The sequence below is a fragment of the Ursus americanus genome, chromosome 16 (assembly GCF_024610735.1).
Source record: "Ursus americanus isolate L20-20 chromosome 16, mUrsAme1.1.p, whole genome shotgun sequence".
Lineage (NCBI taxonomy): Eukaryota > Metazoa > Chordata > Mammalia > Carnivora > Ursidae > Ursus > Ursus americanus.
The window spans coordinates 39,617,169-39,634,181 of NC_142142.1; the positions used below are offsets into that span (position 1 = coordinate 39,617,169).

The 17,013-nt window shown below is 45.7% G+C and overlaps 1 protein-coding gene across 4 annotated transcripts in view; it reads right to left on the reverse strand.

Moving 5' to 3' along the window:
- The window catches only part of APLP2 (amyloid beta precursor like protein 2), a 79,701-nt gene that overhangs the window by 13,918 nt on the left and 48,770 nt on the right, over nt 1–17,013 (reverse strand). For 2 of the 4 annotated variants that reach the window (XM_045783738.2, XM_045783737.2), the window contains exons 4-11: nt 10,129–10,241; nt 8,959–9,155; nt 8,415–8,623; nt 7,120–7,287; nt 3,951–4,081; nt 2,660–2,734; nt 1,048–1,206; nt 65–193 (exon numbers count right to left, since the gene is read on the reverse strand). In XM_045783738.2, the coding sequence (XP_045639694.1) occupies nt 65–193; nt 1,048–1,206; nt 2,660–2,734; nt 3,951–4,081; nt 7,120–7,287; nt 8,415–8,623; nt 8,959–9,155; nt 10,129–10,241 (1,181 nt within the window). The remainder of the gene's footprint in view (nt 1–64; nt 194–1,047; nt 1,207–2,659; nt 2,735–3,950; nt 4,082–7,119; nt 7,288–8,414; nt 8,624–8,958; nt 9,156–10,128; nt 10,242–17,013) is intronic. The other 2 variants (XM_045783740.2, XM_045783739.2) reach the window with 1 other exon arrangement.

The following is a 17,013-nucleotide window of genomic DNA, read 5'->3' on the forward strand; positions in this document are numbered from 1 at the left end:
GTCAAAGCAGAGTCTTCCCTCTAGAGACGCTCTCCCACCGCAATTTCGACTCTGTCTAGTGTACCTGGGATTTCATTTGGGCTGCCTTTTCTGGGTCAACAGCCAACACATGCTGGTAATGACGGATGGTATGCAGGCGATCTTTGTTCTCTGCGCGGACGTAACGCCGCAAGGCCTGGAGAATGCGATGAGGCTGCAAGAGAGAACAGTAGTTTTAAGATCCAGAGACTACAGAATGAAAACAGGCAGGAAAGCAGAGCTTAAAAACCCTCACCTAAGAATGTGAGGCCCAGCTGGGCCCAAGGATGAAAGCTGTGCTTTGTAAAGCTTTTCACTTACCCGGTAGTAAGCAACTACCTTTCCACAGAAAGTACCAAAAACTAAGTTCCAAAGTTACATTGGCTCCTTAACCGACAGTATTTTCCAGAATCTCGAGCCCACTGTCCCACTCAATCTGTCCTCTCTCCTGAGTTAAGTGTCTGACACCTTAAGTACAAGATAGGCAGCCCCTGTGTCACCCAGAAAAGACTTCACTTGCTCACTTAAGGATACCAATATCCTACTTTCTAGTACTTTCCATCCCCCCAAAGCAAGGAAGGTTAGAGTTAAGGGATAAAGAAGTATGAGGCCACTAGCACAAAGGGCTTCGATGTAAGTTCCTTTACCCCTTTTTTCATAATCCTATTCAGAACAGAGTGAGCGCCGAAGTTTTGAGAGACATGTTTTTATTCTTTGAAAGTAAAACTACTACAAGAATTCAGTAACTGAGTAACTACCCACCAATATCGTGAGGTAAGATACTTCCAGGTGGCAGACGCAAGCAGAAAGTACGATGCTACGGTGACCGAAGCCCATACTAGAACATAACAGCCCTTCCTCCCTACTCTTCCTTCCTTCCCTCCTCCAGCCTCGCCAGAACTTGTCATAGACGTGAAATCTTTTTGCTGACCTCTGTGTCGTCACCCGCTGGTTAGAGCACACCTACGTTAGCGCAGGCAAACCCCAGGGACGGCACTCCTCAGTGCCTGGGCTCCGCACACCACTCACCCGCGGGGGGTCGGACTGCAAGGCCGCCAGGTAATTCTCCAGAGCCATTCGGCGGCGGTCATTCAGCATAGCTTCCACTCGAGCCAGGTGGGTTTCCACCAGCTGCTGCTTCTCGCTGGCTGCCTCCTTCTCCAAGGCTTTAACCATAGCTTGGAAGTGCTAAACCAAGACAGCAGGGACGACAGGTAATTCGTGGCACCTGGAGGAAGTCTAAGCAAACAGCCCGAGACCCTGAGGCTGCCCGTCGTCGCCCAGAGCCCGTGCGAGTCGATAACCGGGTCAGAAGAGCGGAGCGAGGGTAAGACCCAAGTGTATGCTATCTGACCGCTATCAGAACAAGTACGTCCTTATCTAATGAGAGCACGTCAAATCTGAGCATCGGAGGCCGAATTAGTGCTTCCATCACTGAAATCACTAGTGCTGCAAGCCCAACGCCGGCTTTCTCCATGTGCCCGGAAGAGAAGGAAAGCTGTCCTTCCCACACTGTAGCAAAGGCGCCCACTTCCAACTCCTGAGACACAGACCAACAGGAGCTATATCTCGAAACATATCCCAGTAAGGTGGTAGGTCATGCGGAGTCATTCGTACCAAAGTCCTGAAGGGCAAGTTATCTGTGAAGTACCTGGCCAAGCTTCCAGGTGAAGTTTAAGGCTGTGGAACTAAATTTCCCTGCATCAGATGCACTGGCTATGTAGAAATGAACACTCTCAGCTTTTCTAGGTGACTGATAAAAAAAGAAAAGGTGTCCCAATAAAGTATTAACATCATGAGAAGATAGATTACAGTGAACCATAAACGCAAATGGATTTAAAATGCAATCCACTTTACAAAACCCAAATCGGTCTTATAAATTACTATCCCTATTCCTAGCACCACTCTCTTCTATTCCAGGGGCACCCAGCTGCCACTACGAGTCTAATGTTACATTCCTGCAAAGTTAGAGATGAACTGGTATCAGAATGTCTTATTGTCTGCATTTTGACTTTTGAAAAAGTCTGCAAAAAAAAAAAGAATTCAGGGGGCGCCTGAGTGGCTCAGCCAGCTCAGTGTCAGACTCTTGGTCTTGGCTCAGGTCACGATCTCATGGGTCTTGAGATCAACCCCCCCCCCACCACGTGCCCACCCTTGGGCTCTGTGCTTAATGGGGTGTCTGCTTGAAGATTCCCTCTGCCCCTCCCCCAACTCACACACATGCTCTCACTCTCTCTCTCTCAAATAAATAAATCTTTAAAACAGAAAGAGGGAAAAAAAAAAAAAAAAGAATTCAGTACTGCTGAAAAACAAGTCACAGCCTAAGAATGAAGACGACTGGGGATTTTTGCCAGGAGAGCAGAATTAACAAACAGAGCCAGCTAAGGTTACTTCCTGGCATGAATTAGGTGTGCTCTGGTTGGTTTGCTTTCTTTCTACTATAGGTGATCAATTCTAGAGAATGCCAGTTTGGAGGTGAGAAGAAAAAATAAATAAAATAAAAGCAGGCCAGTTAGAACTTCCCTGTAACATAAGCTCTTGACTGGAAGAAGGTGTCAAACTCTAATTTCCTGGGAGTCTGGCTCTGACTGGGTTTCGGAGGGCCAGGCTGGAGGCTCTGTCCCTGGAGAATGCACCTTACCTGAATGAGAGTCTGCCTCTCTGCTTTCGGGAGGTTCTTGGCCTGAAGCTCAGCCTCTTCCCATTCCTTCTTTACCTACAACAAAGGTCAAAGCCACTATCACCAGAGAATCAGCTCTGAAACAATCCCCCCATTTTCTAACAATACCGCCAGGCCCTGAAATCTAATATAGGAAACCGCAAATAGAAATCGCATCATATGACCCCTCACCAGCTCAGGGCTGTTTAAGCTTGTTCACAGAATTACTGTCTCAGAAGGTCCTGGACCACGACCATCCCCAAACAGAGCCTCGATTCCATGACTTCCTTGTTCTATATAACCCTGGGCAAGTTATTTAAAAGTCTTTGCGTGTTAGCCTCCTCATACACTTAAAAAAACGGAGTGGGGGGGTGTGTTTCATACCTACTTCTCAGAACTGTCGTGGATAAAAGAGAACAACAAACATTTCCCGAAGTCTAAGCCCAGCACAGGTGATGTGTGAGATTTTAAGTGGTACCTACCTGACCCCTTAAGAAATTCTTTTCAATTTCCTTCCAATCTTCCTAAGTCACTCTAGGAGAAAGCTGCACTACGGTGCTCAATGTTGCTCTAACACTTGTAACTCTTTTAAGAAAGCACCCCGAGGGGCACCTTGGTGGCTCAGTCGGGTTAAGCATCTGCCCACGGCTCAGGTCATGATCCCAGGGCCCTGGGATCGAGTTCCGCATCGGGCTCCCTGCTCAGTGGGGAGTCTGCTTCTCCCTCTCCCTTTGCTGATCCCCCTAACTTGTGCTCTCTCTCTCTCTCCCTCTCTTGCTCTGTCAAATAAATAAAATCTTAAACAAATAAACAAAATATCCCAAGACTCAGAAGCTTCAGCAGGCAACAGTATCTAGCTAACGTATGTTAATATAGGTTTGCTTTCATCTATTTTTACAGTTACCTGTTCTATTGGCAAAAGACACTAGCTTTCTCTTTACAACAGTTAAAGTTTCCCTTCTTAAAACACAGAACTTTTTAAAAGCTAGTTAATAGCAAAGAAAAATACCAAGGACATAATGGTTACAGGAAGTGCTCCCAGAGTCTGAACACGATAAGCACTGACAGAGTAATTACATTATCTTGGGGAGGTGGGTGGAGGAGGAGGGAGGGGCTAGGCTCACCCGGAAGATAGCTCTGCTACACTCTCACACCTCACCTACCCTAACACAGCATGACAATCTAGGGGGGACGGTGTCCCTTTTCTTCAACTATGAGAAACCTAGTACCCAACGCCGAACACCAGAAGCACAAGGGAAGTGCCAAGGTTTACCCTGTCCATTCGGTTGCGATGCCGCATCTCCAGCTGCTCCTTGGCCTTCTGGAAGCGAGCATGTTCATTGTCATCCGCAGAGGTCTCGAAATACACATCGACATCATTGGTTGGCAGAGGAGTTGGGGGAACTGAAACGAAATGACAAAAGGGGTTCCCTTTGCGGGTCAGGCCCAACACAGAAAGCACACTGTGCTCTAGGAGGAAGACCGAGCTGAGCACCCGAAGGGCGCACTGGTTTGCATCGCACCGTGCTCCCGGGACAAGGTGCTCCTGTCTGCCAAGACTCCACTTGGTCAGATCACAGTGCTCCATCCTCCTTCCGTGACATTTGGCCCCCAGTCCAGTCCATGCCCCCTGGTATCTTTGGCACCAGCGAGCCACCTACTTAGGACTTCAGCGGAAGAGAAGGAAATCTTCCATACCTTCCCTCAGTTCCTGAAATCCTCAAAGCTATAATCTAATTATTTACTGCTGTCACTGATCGCTTCTGGCCAGAGACAAAAGCAGATATCAGACCTGCAAATGCACCTCCCCAAATTCTCCATTTTGAAAGGAACTTTAGTGCTGAATGGCCTTCGCATAGAGACTGCGTAGAGAAAGTCCAAGCTGCTTAGCTCTAATTTTTGAGTTGTCATAGGATGGAAGAAGTCTTAGCCCCACCCCCAATACCAGGGATAAGAGGGACGACACTGAGTTGCTGTATTTGACAAGGACGCACCACAAAATGTGAAGATACTTTGGGCGTTTCAACCCATGGCACTCACTGGCCTTCCCAAGCCATCACCCCGAGAGCAAACCCATTAGAAACACACTCCTGCTAGTCAAGCGTAAGGCCTTACTGGCCCCAGACAAGTGAACAGCTGCACAACGGAGCTTAACCTCATGAAGGAAAGGTTTGAGGTGACAAGTTTACCTACCTGACCCCTTAAGAAATACCTATGAAAAACTCTGACTAGCCCAGTTCACTCCCAACTCCCCCACCCAGGGAGGAAGGACATTAAACTTGCTTGTACAACTTGCTGTCTCATAATGTTAGAGCTACGTGGACAGTCTATACCAAAACCCAATGACTTTCAATTCAGAAATAGTCACCAGATTTCCAGAACTGTGTAACTGTACACAACACTAAAATAACTGTATAACTAACAAATGTAACTACAAATTAGCCACTCCAAAGTTCTTCCGCCAAAACACCTTTTTACTTAGCTTTACACCTAAAAACTACAACTAAAATCCTGTCAAGAATATCTGGCTCCTACCTAAGTTTCAATAGGATCACCACAGCCAATTTTCAGATTAACTAAATTAGAATATACAGCTTCACAAACCACATTCCCCATGATACTCGAAAGTTCAGCCGGGAGAATTTCAAAGCCCCGAAGTCCGTCAGTGCCAATGAGCACGTTGCCATCAGCAACGCACGTCTGCAGCTTAAAGGCTTACGTGCTGGAGACAGTCTTTGGTTCCTATCACTGGGCTGGATAAAGATAATACAAAACACAAGCTGCTTCCACCCCCTGGGAACAAAAAGGTAAAGGCCTAGCGGCCCCAGAGCTCTGCTTCTGAAAATATAATGGGACCCGGACCTAGAACCACATCCTTCTGCCCATATGAAAACCACCAGCTCAAGAAACCAGCACATTTGCCCACATCTGACCCCTTCCCCTGAAGGGGCACAAACGTGACCAGTGGCACAGTGATGCTGCTAAGCTCTCAAAGCACTCGACCGGGGGCGCCACAAGTACACGAACACCATGCTGTGCTCTGGCAAGTCTTCCTACCGGAAGCACGGGGAAACTACCACTTTGCACACCGCAGAGCCATTAACGCTCTAAGGAAGGGCCATCCCATCAGAGCGCTAAGCACTGTCTATGTGATCCTCTCCGCACTCCGGGAGATCTTTAAGGACCCGATTCCCCGGGCTTCACCCCCAAATAATGTGTTGTCGCACCTCAATTTTACAAAGCCGGAAAGATCACAATAAGTTGTGTCTCTAAATCTGTCCTGAATAAAAAAGTTTCTGCCACCAAAGGTCCCTAAGGACTCGTATTGTTTCCACACTTTCAATTATTTCTAATAAAAACAGCTTTTCCACAGAGCAGCAGCTAGAGCGGAGGTGCTAAGAGTACCAGATCATATGAAGATTTAAAACATGTTTTGGTGGGGGAAGGAAAGAGGCACATGAAGGTATCTGAATGAAAATCCACCAGGAGCTACAGCCAAATATCTTAAGAGCAAAAACCAGGAACGACCAGCAACTCCTTATTCTAACGAGTTCCAGAATCAGAACCAAAAATGAGTGCCTAGCCTGAGTGAGGATTTTCCAAACGCATGGGCTAGTACTGCAAGGTAAGAGACAGGGGGCCTTAAAAAGGAAGGGGAGTAACCATGGAGAAAAAGCAAATGTTCTCCTACCCATGTCTAAGTGAACCCAACTCAGCTGAACCACTGAATTTCCTCTGTGACCCCAGGACACGTGAACTAAAATTCTTTCACTTCCTAAAGCTCTGCATGAGCCAGCGTTGCCAAAACACTGGAGAAACAGTTACTCCCATGCAACTGCAGAGCTCGCTCCCTAGAGTGCATAAAGCAAGACATTTCAATATTCTGGACTCTCCAAAAAAGTATTCGTAGGGTCCCTTCTTTGAGGGGCGGGCATCCCCCTTAGCCAACATGCACCATGAGGGTGGGCGACAGGGTGGCTCAAAAGACGACAATGAGAGGAAACAGCCCAGAAACGGGAATGGGCAGAACTCACGGCCGCTGAGCTCACCGCTGTGTGCCTTTGCACCACAGCCAGCCAAGGGCAAGGCTGCCGCCCCAAGCACCACAGAAGCACTCCGGGAGCCCACAGACAACAAGACAAGATGCGGAAGAACGGGCTCCTGGGCTCTCCCACTGTGCCAGGGAGGGGACACGCCACCACCGCCACCACCACCACCAGACCCACGGTGAGCATGGGACATACAGAACTGGGCTCGAGACTGCCAACAGGAAAGCAAAGCCTAGATCTAGAAAGCACAGAGATGGGGGGAGAAAGGACGGACAGCAAACACCTGAGTCGGCAGGAAGCACTACACAGATGCAGTCACGAGGACGGCCGGGAGAGAGACAGAACGCCGGACAAGACAGGGCCGCTGCACGGAGCCCGCGCGCCGGGACTTACTCATCGCTTTACACACAGCCATACAATAATCCTCAGACTCAAAATTGTTCCTGTTGCCTCCGCAGCCGCCATATATAAAGTGCACGCACTTTCCCTTGGAGAGGTCGAAGTACCAACGAGGCATCATGGCCCGGCAGGGCCCCGTCATCGCCTCCTGGGAGCAGACAGCTGTGTGGAAACGGTCAGAATGTGAGCAGGACAGACGCAGCGGCTTCGCATGCTTCACCGTCGCTAGGGGCCTCGCCGGGCCTCCGCGGAGGCCGAGCCTGGACGGGACCTCGCCACCCTGGCCAGCTAATCACCGACTCCAGCCCGTCGTTCAGGGGGACACAGGCGTCTTCCCGTTCTGCCGTATGCAGTGAAGGCATGCAAGGAGTGAAAATAGTGTTTCTCACACTGTCTGGAGTCTAGACTGACGTGTCTCACAGCTCTGCGAGCCTCACGTTTCTGATCTGGGGAGTGGAGACGACTGCCTGACTTGTCGATCGTGCTGGTGTCAAGGACCAAAGGAGCCCCGTGCAGGTGAAAAGGCTGCTTTCGTGGTGACAACCACGGGAAATGCTAGTAAGCACCCAGAATGCACGTGTGTGTGTTTTTATGTTCTCCAGGGTGAATCATAAACTTCTAGACTTGCTACGTATTTCCCCCACATGGAGTCCTAAATAATTCTTCAGAGCTTAACTGCCTTTAAGTACACACTCAGCAGAGGCTGCACGTCAATGGCTCTAGAATGGTCACAACCTTCTTTTCTCTTTCTGGGCAACTGGCAAGATGAAAATCCTTCACCAGTTGGTCATTAAACCCCACCCTCCCAGTCACAGACATCTTTCTGGTGGACAAACAGGGCAGCCTACAGATGGGAACGCGCTCAGGAAAAGAACCAAGAAGTCACTTCCATTCTGGAAGGTCAGGGCTTTAGAAGTATTGAGGAGGGGGCTCCCCTTGGGGAGAGAACACTTCAGGCTGCGTGTGGAAGAATCCTGCCCAAGCATAAACCACTTTATCTCCCTGATTCTCTGGTCTGGTCCTTCTTCTCTAGTTAGGTCCTTACAATGCAAATGACAGTTTCTGATTCAACTCTGGGTCCCTCCATGAGTGTGTCCACTGCCAGACCCCGCAGCGGCCTGGCCCCCCAGCGCTAACATGGCGCCACCAGCGTGCTGGAGAGCCGACTTCACGTCAGCACCCAGGAGCGCCACCTCTCCTTCTGTGACTTACCTTTGATGAACGCAGTCCAAAATTATAAGCAGGTATTACCAAATGGATTTGAATGCCATGGCTTTACATCGGGTTACCTTTAACGTCGTGAGTAATTTCCTTTTCTGAAATCGTCCCATCGCTGCTGGGTTCGGTTGGGTTCTCCTCATTGTAGTCATCTCCTTTAAAGGTGTCATAGTAGTAATCACGGTCTTCCACCACTTCCTCCCCTTCCTCCTCATCCTCGTCGTCCTCATCCACAGCTGCTTCTGTGAAGTCCTCCAAATCTGCTTCAGTAGGAAATTCACTAAAGGTCAAAACAGAAGAGGAAGGTTAATACCGATTCCTATGTGCACAGCACAACAATGATTCTCTTCCCTATTTTGAAACACAAAAACAGAGACAGGAAATAAGCTCAACTCACAGCTCACTGTGCCACTACAGCCTTCAGCCCAGCTACACCAGCAAAAAGGCGGAGTGGGCAAGGACAGCATTAGCCTGCAGAAAGTACCGTAGCTAGAATGAAATGCCAGCTGGCTCAACTCCAGCGTGAATGAGGGAATGCCTACTTTATCCAGAGGGAGGGACTGGCGGCCCAGTGCCACCAGCAAAACCACTTCACAGGTGCAGGACAAGAATTACCTTTTGTAAATATCATAGTCTTCCTCTTCATCCTCCTCCTCTTCTTCCTCTTCCTCTTCCTCCTCTTCCTTTGACACAGCAGATTCAATAATCTTTGTCTGAGGGCAGCACACGTATTCAGTGCCGTGGAACTGGTCTACCCCACAGGGCAGCAGCATGCCGTAGCGATACAAGGTCATTCCCTGAGTCAGACAGGCCTAAAAGAAACCCCACAGATCCACGTCAGAACACTAATACATTTGGTCAAGTAGTCCCCAATCATTAGCTTTATCCAAAAGAAATGCCTCTCAAATCACTAGGTAATGCTTTCTCTCACGGACACATAAATTTTCTGTTAACAAGTTGTGATGCCATTATTTTAGGAAGATTTACAAATTTTGCTTAACTTGCGATGGGGAAACATCATCTGGGCCAGAAACAATGAAAGCCCAAAGTTAGAAAAAATTAAGGAAGAGGGAGTTCTTCTAGTAATTACCAATGCTGGCTAAAGGTGGTCAGCGATAATTAACATTCCTTGCTGTGAGGGGATGGTGTTAGAATTTGACCGAAGAAACTGACTAGAGATCCCACTTAACTACAGAAGGCATGTTTAAGAAAGGCTATTTCTGGGGCGCCTGGGTGGCACAGCGGTTAAGCGCCTGCCTTCGGCTCAGGGCGTGATCCCGGCGTTATGGGATCAAGCCCCACTTCAGGCTCCTCCACTATGAGCCTGCTTCTTCCTCTCCCACTCCCCCTGCTTGTGTTCCCTCTCTCGCTGGCTATCTCTGTTAAATAAATAAATAAAATCTTTAAAAAAAAAAAAAAAAGAAAGAAAGGCTATTTCTCCTTCCAGAAGAATGAAATGGCATCTAATCCTATCAGTACATATGTCAAGACGTGGATCTTCTATAATTGGCTATTTCTACTCTAAGGCCCTAGGGTGGGGGTGGCCTCTTTGGTCACCCGACGGACAGCATCCTTGCTTTTCAACATCTTAACCTGAGGGGCAGGACTGTCAACTCCGTATTTCCCTATAAAAATACCCTCCCAAATATTTTTAATTTAGAAGCTACAAGTAATCGTAAACTCTGAAGACATAAAGGGAAAATAAAATCAATTTGAAATCATGAGGTCTGGGAGAAAATGCTTTCTCCCTTAACAGGAAAAACAATACATAATCCATTCTTTTACCTCTTTGACTACAGTGTGCCAATGCTGGTGATTCTCGCACACCTCCATCTGCTCTTTGTGGAAAAACCGGCACTTTTCTGGAACTCGCAGAACATCACTTACGAATTCACCCACTGGAAAAGACAAAGCTTTGTTACAAGTAAATCTGATCATGATTCAAGGTAGTAAGGACTCTCACTGAAGATTATGACAGTTATGTAGTCAGGTGTTAACAGGAGCAATCTCAAATATATGTAAGCTGATGGGCCTCTCTCACCTTTGAAGGTCAATTGGACATTACAGGTCCACGCAAGCAGCCACAAAAGCTCAACATTCTGTTACAGTCATGATACTGCGGATACTTCCTCACTCTTCCAGACTCTAATCCCTTAGGGTCCAGTTGCAGGGCTAACGCAATACACGATGGGCAGAACAGGAATAGGACCCCCCCACCATTCCGTGACCTCAGACACACACATATTCCTCTGAGTTCACATGCGCTCATATTCCTAGCCTCTTACTTCCCTATTTCTGCCCACGCTTAGTTTTTGTTTTTTTTTTTTAAGATTTATTTTAGGAGGATAGGGGAGGAGCAAAGGGAGAGGGAGAAAGAATCTCAAGCAGGCTCCGCGCTGAGCACAGAGTCCGATCTCACAACCCTGAGATTATGACCTGAGTCGAAACCGAGAGTCGGATGCTTAACTGACTGGGCCACCCAGGCGCCCCAGGTCATGTTAGTTCTAATAACAAAAAGCCAAGAAACTAAGGGTGTTCCTCAAAAATACGGATGAATCTTACTTTGGCCCTCTGTGTACCTAAAGACACACACTGTACTAAGTGAATCAGGTTAAGACTCCTCGACAGAAGGGAATGGGTGCTTCTGCGGTGGAAAACTCTGGCAGATGCTACTTAACCAGGTGACCAGCCTAACATGAGGTTTGTCACTGACAATGACGAGCTGACATATGTGATGTGCTAAGAAGAAAATATCACTACACAGTCTTTCTGCCAAAAATATGTCACTTGAGTCTAATCGTGATAAAACAATAAGACAAATTCAAATTCAGGGATCTATTTAAACAAGTGGCCCACACTGAAAAACAGCAAGTCATCAGAGAGTTTTTAAAAAGAAGGAATTGTTGTAGATCAAATGTAATGTTTCATCCTTTTTAAAGGAAAGCTATAAAGCACATTATTTGGACATTTAGAGAGAAAATGTTCAAAGTATGATTATTATATTGTAGTTATATAGGAGAACATCCCTGCTCTTAGGAGAAATAAGCCGAATATTTAGAAGTGAACTGTCATGAAATCCCAACTTACTTTCAAAGGGTATAATAACAACAACAAAAGGTATATAAGGTATATAAGATGTGTGCGTGTGTGCGCGCGCGCGCGCGCGCGCACACACACACACACACACACACACACACACGGTGAGACAGACAAGGCAAAATCGGAAAACCTCGGTAAAGGGTACAGAGGTATTCACTGTTACATTTTTTTCTATAGGTCTAAAACTTTCCAAAAATATAAAGCTGGGGGGCGGTTGGCTGGCTCAGTCAGTTAAGCGTCTGCCTTTGGCTCAGGTCATGATCCCAGGGTCCTGGGATCAAGCCCCAAGTCAGGGTCCCCGCTCAGTGGGAAATCTGCTTCTCCCTCTGCCTCTGCTGCTCCCTCTGCTTGTGCGCGTGTGCGCTCTGTCTCTCTAATAAATAAATAAATAAATAAACAAAATCTGTTAAAAAATATATAAAGCTGGGAGGAAAACACATACAGCTGTTCAAAAAAACAGAATGTGATCTTTTAGAAATACACACTGAAATATTTACAGGAAAAAGAAATACTATCTGTGATATGTTTCCAAATAATCAAGGGTAGGTGGGAGGGGGTCCACAGACAATGGGGGAGAGTGGCTCACAAACTGCTGATCATTACATAGCTGGACCACAGGGACATAAGGGTTAACAGTATTGTTTTTCTCTGTGTTAGGACATGTTTGTAACTTCCATAAGAAAAACCTAAAAATTCATCTATCACTGGGGTGCCTGGCTGGCTCTGTCAGTAGAGCATGTGATGACTCTTGATTTCAGGGCCATTAACGGCCCACGTTGCGTGTAGAGCTTACTTTAAAAAAATATTCACATATCACTGGATCATCACCCAGAGATTGATTCCGTAGGTCCAAAGTGGGACTCAGTAATTTCCACTGAGCGAACACATTCCATCACCAATATGCTCCACATAGGCTCTCAGTGGAGGCAAACAGAGGGAGAGAGGTGTGTGCTTAACTCAGGAGCAGATGCAGTAGGGGCAGGAGAAAGGAAGCAGGAGCGCTAACCTCTGAGGTTTCCTTTTCTTTTTTTTTAAGAGGAAGTGTAATAGGAAAGTCATCAGGCCTGAGAAAGGTCTCAGGGCTTTGACTAGTGGAAAGTCTATATAGACCCACGCCCCAGGTTCGTCATGGCGGCCTGGTCCTCCAGGACTGCTCACCTCAGGCCCCAGACTCTGGGCACTTCAGCAGTGAATCCTTCCACGACCCAAGGGGCAAGCAAAAGGAGTGCTTGATCTACTTTGAGGGGGAAGATGTGCTCTGACATTACAAGCTGGAGCAGTAAACACAGCCTCCCCACATCAAAACAGGCTTACACAGGAGAACGACATTGCACACCGTTATTAGCACAAGAATTTGGGGGCCAATAACTCCATTGACACTAAGGCAGGAACACAAAGTAGTAAGTTAGACACAGTGTTGCCTTGATGCCCTAAAGGCTCTAAGGTGGTAGAACATGTACCTAAACTTTTTCAATCAACGAGACACAATCAATGCTTAAAAAAACCCCAAATCCCCATGGGTAAATGAGGATGTGCCTCTATGAGGAGAAACAATCGGGAACTCAACCAAATTAGAAATCACTTCAACTATGACATCCAACCACCAACTCATATTGTTTTAATGTGATGATCCTGTATTCACTAGGCAATTTTTATCTTTCGTTTATGACAAAAAGCAACAAAAGACTACATTAAAAGGCAGTGTGTACAGGGTTAGGTGCTGGGGTTCAACTGCAGCACTGTCGTTGCTAACAGGGTGCTCTTAGGCAACTTACTTAACCTTTCTGTGCCTCGATTTCCTTATCTTGTTGTGAGGATGAAATGACATAAGATACGGAACACACGAAAAGCCCAGAACCTGGTGCACGGTGAGCAGTGAGCAGCACTAAGTGTGCGAGCTCTGATTACTGATGCTGCTGACGTCTTGAGCTGAGTAGCTACGCACAAACTACATATACAACTATAGTCATCACACAGAAATCCGTAATTCATAAACCCCCAATTTTATATGTACAATTGCGACATCAGAAAAAAATTTTAAAATAGCAATTTTATTACTACATATGTAGTCTATAGAAACAATAAATTGAGTTTTAAAAAAATACAATGGAATACTATATAGCAGGTTAAAAATGAATGAAATCTACTTATATCACACCTTAGACACACCCCAAAATGATGTAAAGTAAAAGTTGTAAAAGGTGAAGTACAGAAGGACAGCATTCTCGTAAGCCCACAAACACAAAACCAAATGGTCAGTAGATACATATGTATACAGCAGAAGCGCAAAAACATGTGAGACAGACTGGAAGGTGGGGGTGGCTGAGGGAAACAGGTGATAGGGATTAAAGAGTACCATTATCATGATAAGTGCTGAGTAATGTACAGAATTGTTGAATCACTACTATTACACACCTGAAACTAACATAATACTGTATGTTAACTACACTGGAGTTAAAATTTAAAAATAAGAAAGGAAGGGAGGGAAAAAAGAAAGGAAGGAAGGAAGGAAGGGAAGGAAGGGAAGGAAGGGAAGGAAGGAAGGAAGGAAGGAAGGAAGGAAGGAAGGAAGGAAGGGGGGGAGGGAGGGGCGGAGGGGAAGGAAGGAAGGAAGGAAGGAAGGAAGGAAGGAAGGAAGGAAGGAAGGAAGGAAGGAAGGGGGGGAGGGAGGAAGGACCAAGCTACTGAAACTTGGGTTCTTTCCCCCCAAAGAACAAAAAAACATGCATGAGAGTAACATGCCAGCAAGAGGGCAGTGGTTACCTTGAGAGCAAGGGAGGGAAGAAGGGACGAAAGGGAAGGAAGGATGGGGCTTTGGAACATTTAATACCTTTATGAAAAAATAAGATGGAAATGAAGCAAACCTGGCAAAATGTTGAAGAACTTAAACCAGGATGATGAGTGACTATCATATTGTGTTATCTTTTCAGTATGCTTCAAATACTGTATTTCGGAATTAAGCTTAAAATCAAAACTTTTAAAATGGCAGTGATTTAATTAACTCCATGCTACACTGCAAAATTAAATGCCACCAATCTTTAGCTATTTCATGACTCAATCTGTCTGACCTCTGAAAACCAGAAGAGAATTAACACCACTGAATTTGACAAGAAACTAAAATGTAAAAATAAAAAAACAAAAGAATACTCTGAGTCAACAACTGCAATTTTAACAACATACTCTAAGGAAATAATTAAGAAAATAAACAAAGATATTTACTGTGGTGTTAATATCAAAAATTGGGACCAACCTAAATGCCCATCAATAGGGAATTAGTTAAATGATCACAGCCATATACAACAGAATACCAAGGGGTCACAGGAAATATGGTTTGTGTCAATATTTAACATGGAAAAACTTCCATTGTGATTAAATGTTTTTAAAAATCATTAAACAAATAGGGGTGCCTGAGGTGGCGCAGTCAGTTAAGAATCCGACTCTTGAGCTCAGCTCAGGTCTCGATCTCAGGGTGGCTGAGCTCAAGCCCTGTGTTGGGCTACACACTGGGTACGGCGCCTACTTAAAAAGAAAAAACAAATAAAAATAAAAATCATTAAACAAGTAAACAAAGCAAGAAACACACCCCATATCCCTACCCCTCCTTCTTCAGTCTGGTTGACTCTTTAAGGTCAAGTTTGTCTTTTACTCAAAGATATGTAACTACCTAAGAGTAGCATATAACAGATGTTCAAATGTCAACTTAAAAAAAAAACAAAAAACAGGAGAGCAAAGGTAGTATGACCACATTTAGGTGAAAAAAATGCATTTTTTAAAAGCACCTATATTTCCACGTGTGCCCAAAGAAAAAAGTCTTCTATACACACCAAAATGTTAATCATGGTGCAAAAACTGGAAATGATTATTTATGCTTCCCCCACCTTCTTCTATTGAAAATAAGCTTTTTGGGGCACTGGGTGACTCGCTCAGTTAAGCGTCTGCCTTCAGCTCAGGTCAAGATCCTGGGGTCCTGGGATCGAGCCCCATGTTGGGCTCCCTGCTCAGCGGAGAGTCTGCTTCTCCCTCTTCCTCTCCCCTCTATTTATGCTCTCACTCACTCTCTCTCTCAAATAAATAAATAAAATATTGAAAGAAAAGAAAAAAGAAAAAAGAAAAAAGAAAAGAAAAGAAAAGAAAAGAAATAAGCTTTTTAAGCAAGTAAACTAAAGAGGAACACATTTCAATCCCAACATCAGTTCTGTCATTTCACTGCTAGTTTTTGGCATTTGCTACATTCATCAGAAGCTTCTAAGAAAAACAAAAACAAACGCCAGACTTAGGCAGATGAGTTACTCTGTTTTACAGAAGAACACTGAAAATGGTTTGGTCTCAGTTTAGAATTTTACCCAAGTTTATAACAATCCTCAGTTTAATCAGTTAGGCTGTAACAGATAATGGCCACAATTTCCCAAGTCACTGGACACAGAAGGTCGTATTGTTTTCACTGTTTAAGAAGCTGATCAATGAATATGGCAATTTAACAAAACCTAATAAACCTACGACTTCCTTTCAGCTGCACTTATGATCTATCTCCAACCTCCACCCAATGCCCTATGATTCTGTCTCTCTTTCAGACCATCTCCCCCAAGCAGGGACATGACAGCCATCAGGATATAGAGTTTTTCCAGAGCTGCTAAAATTCCTTTTAAAAATATCAAAGGTTGTGTACCCACTTGGGAAAGCCCTCATCACCAATACTCACACATATTTTTAAAAAACCTACTGCAAAAGTACTCTCCAGCTGCAGATAGGAAGACCGTGTCGGTTATGGGGCTCTGGAAGCTCTAACCAGGTGGGGGAAGAAAGCCTTCTGTAATGAGAGGGAGCCAAGAGAATCAACCTGACCACGGAATATAAATTTCTGTGCGGTCTAGCGGCCATCCCTAGCAGATGTCTCGGCAGTCAACAGGGCTCTGAAGTTAAAGACCCGGGACCATTCTCATGAGCAGAAACGCTCAAGGCCCCACGCTGGGGATGGGGTGAACTGTCGACGGGCTGTCGTGAATTCAAAGGTAGAAGATGAGTAGCTAACAAACGCCTGCGATGGATAGTGAGACCCCGAGGGGGAGCTGCTGAAGGTGGCACCCCAGAGCCTCTGAGAACGAGAACTGTCTTTGGCAGTCCTCACATCACAGTCACACTCTCTGTCCAGATCGCCATCCAAAAATAACCCAAAACAAACACAGTCACGGGCTCACAAAGCTCTCTTCTTTAGTACAGGAGCCAGCCTACATGGAAATGTCAGAGATGACTAACTCCTTCCCCCAAAACCCCAGCAGTTTTGCTTCTTCACACATCAACAACTCTGCCCTATTTGGATCATCCTAACTACCTACCTACCTATCCACCTACCCATCTATGCACATTTTTAATAATAAACAGGAGTCAACCAGTACTACTAACTTAAGCTATAAGGTCATTTTGAGAAGGGAGAGACTGAACTGAAACAGCAGGTGGAAAGTCACACTGATGGGTAGTTAAGCATCAAAAGAGGGCAGAGCTGAGTGCAGTGAACACAGATGTCCACAGGCAGTGTGACACAGACTTGATGAAAGCACTACCAGCAACCGAAAT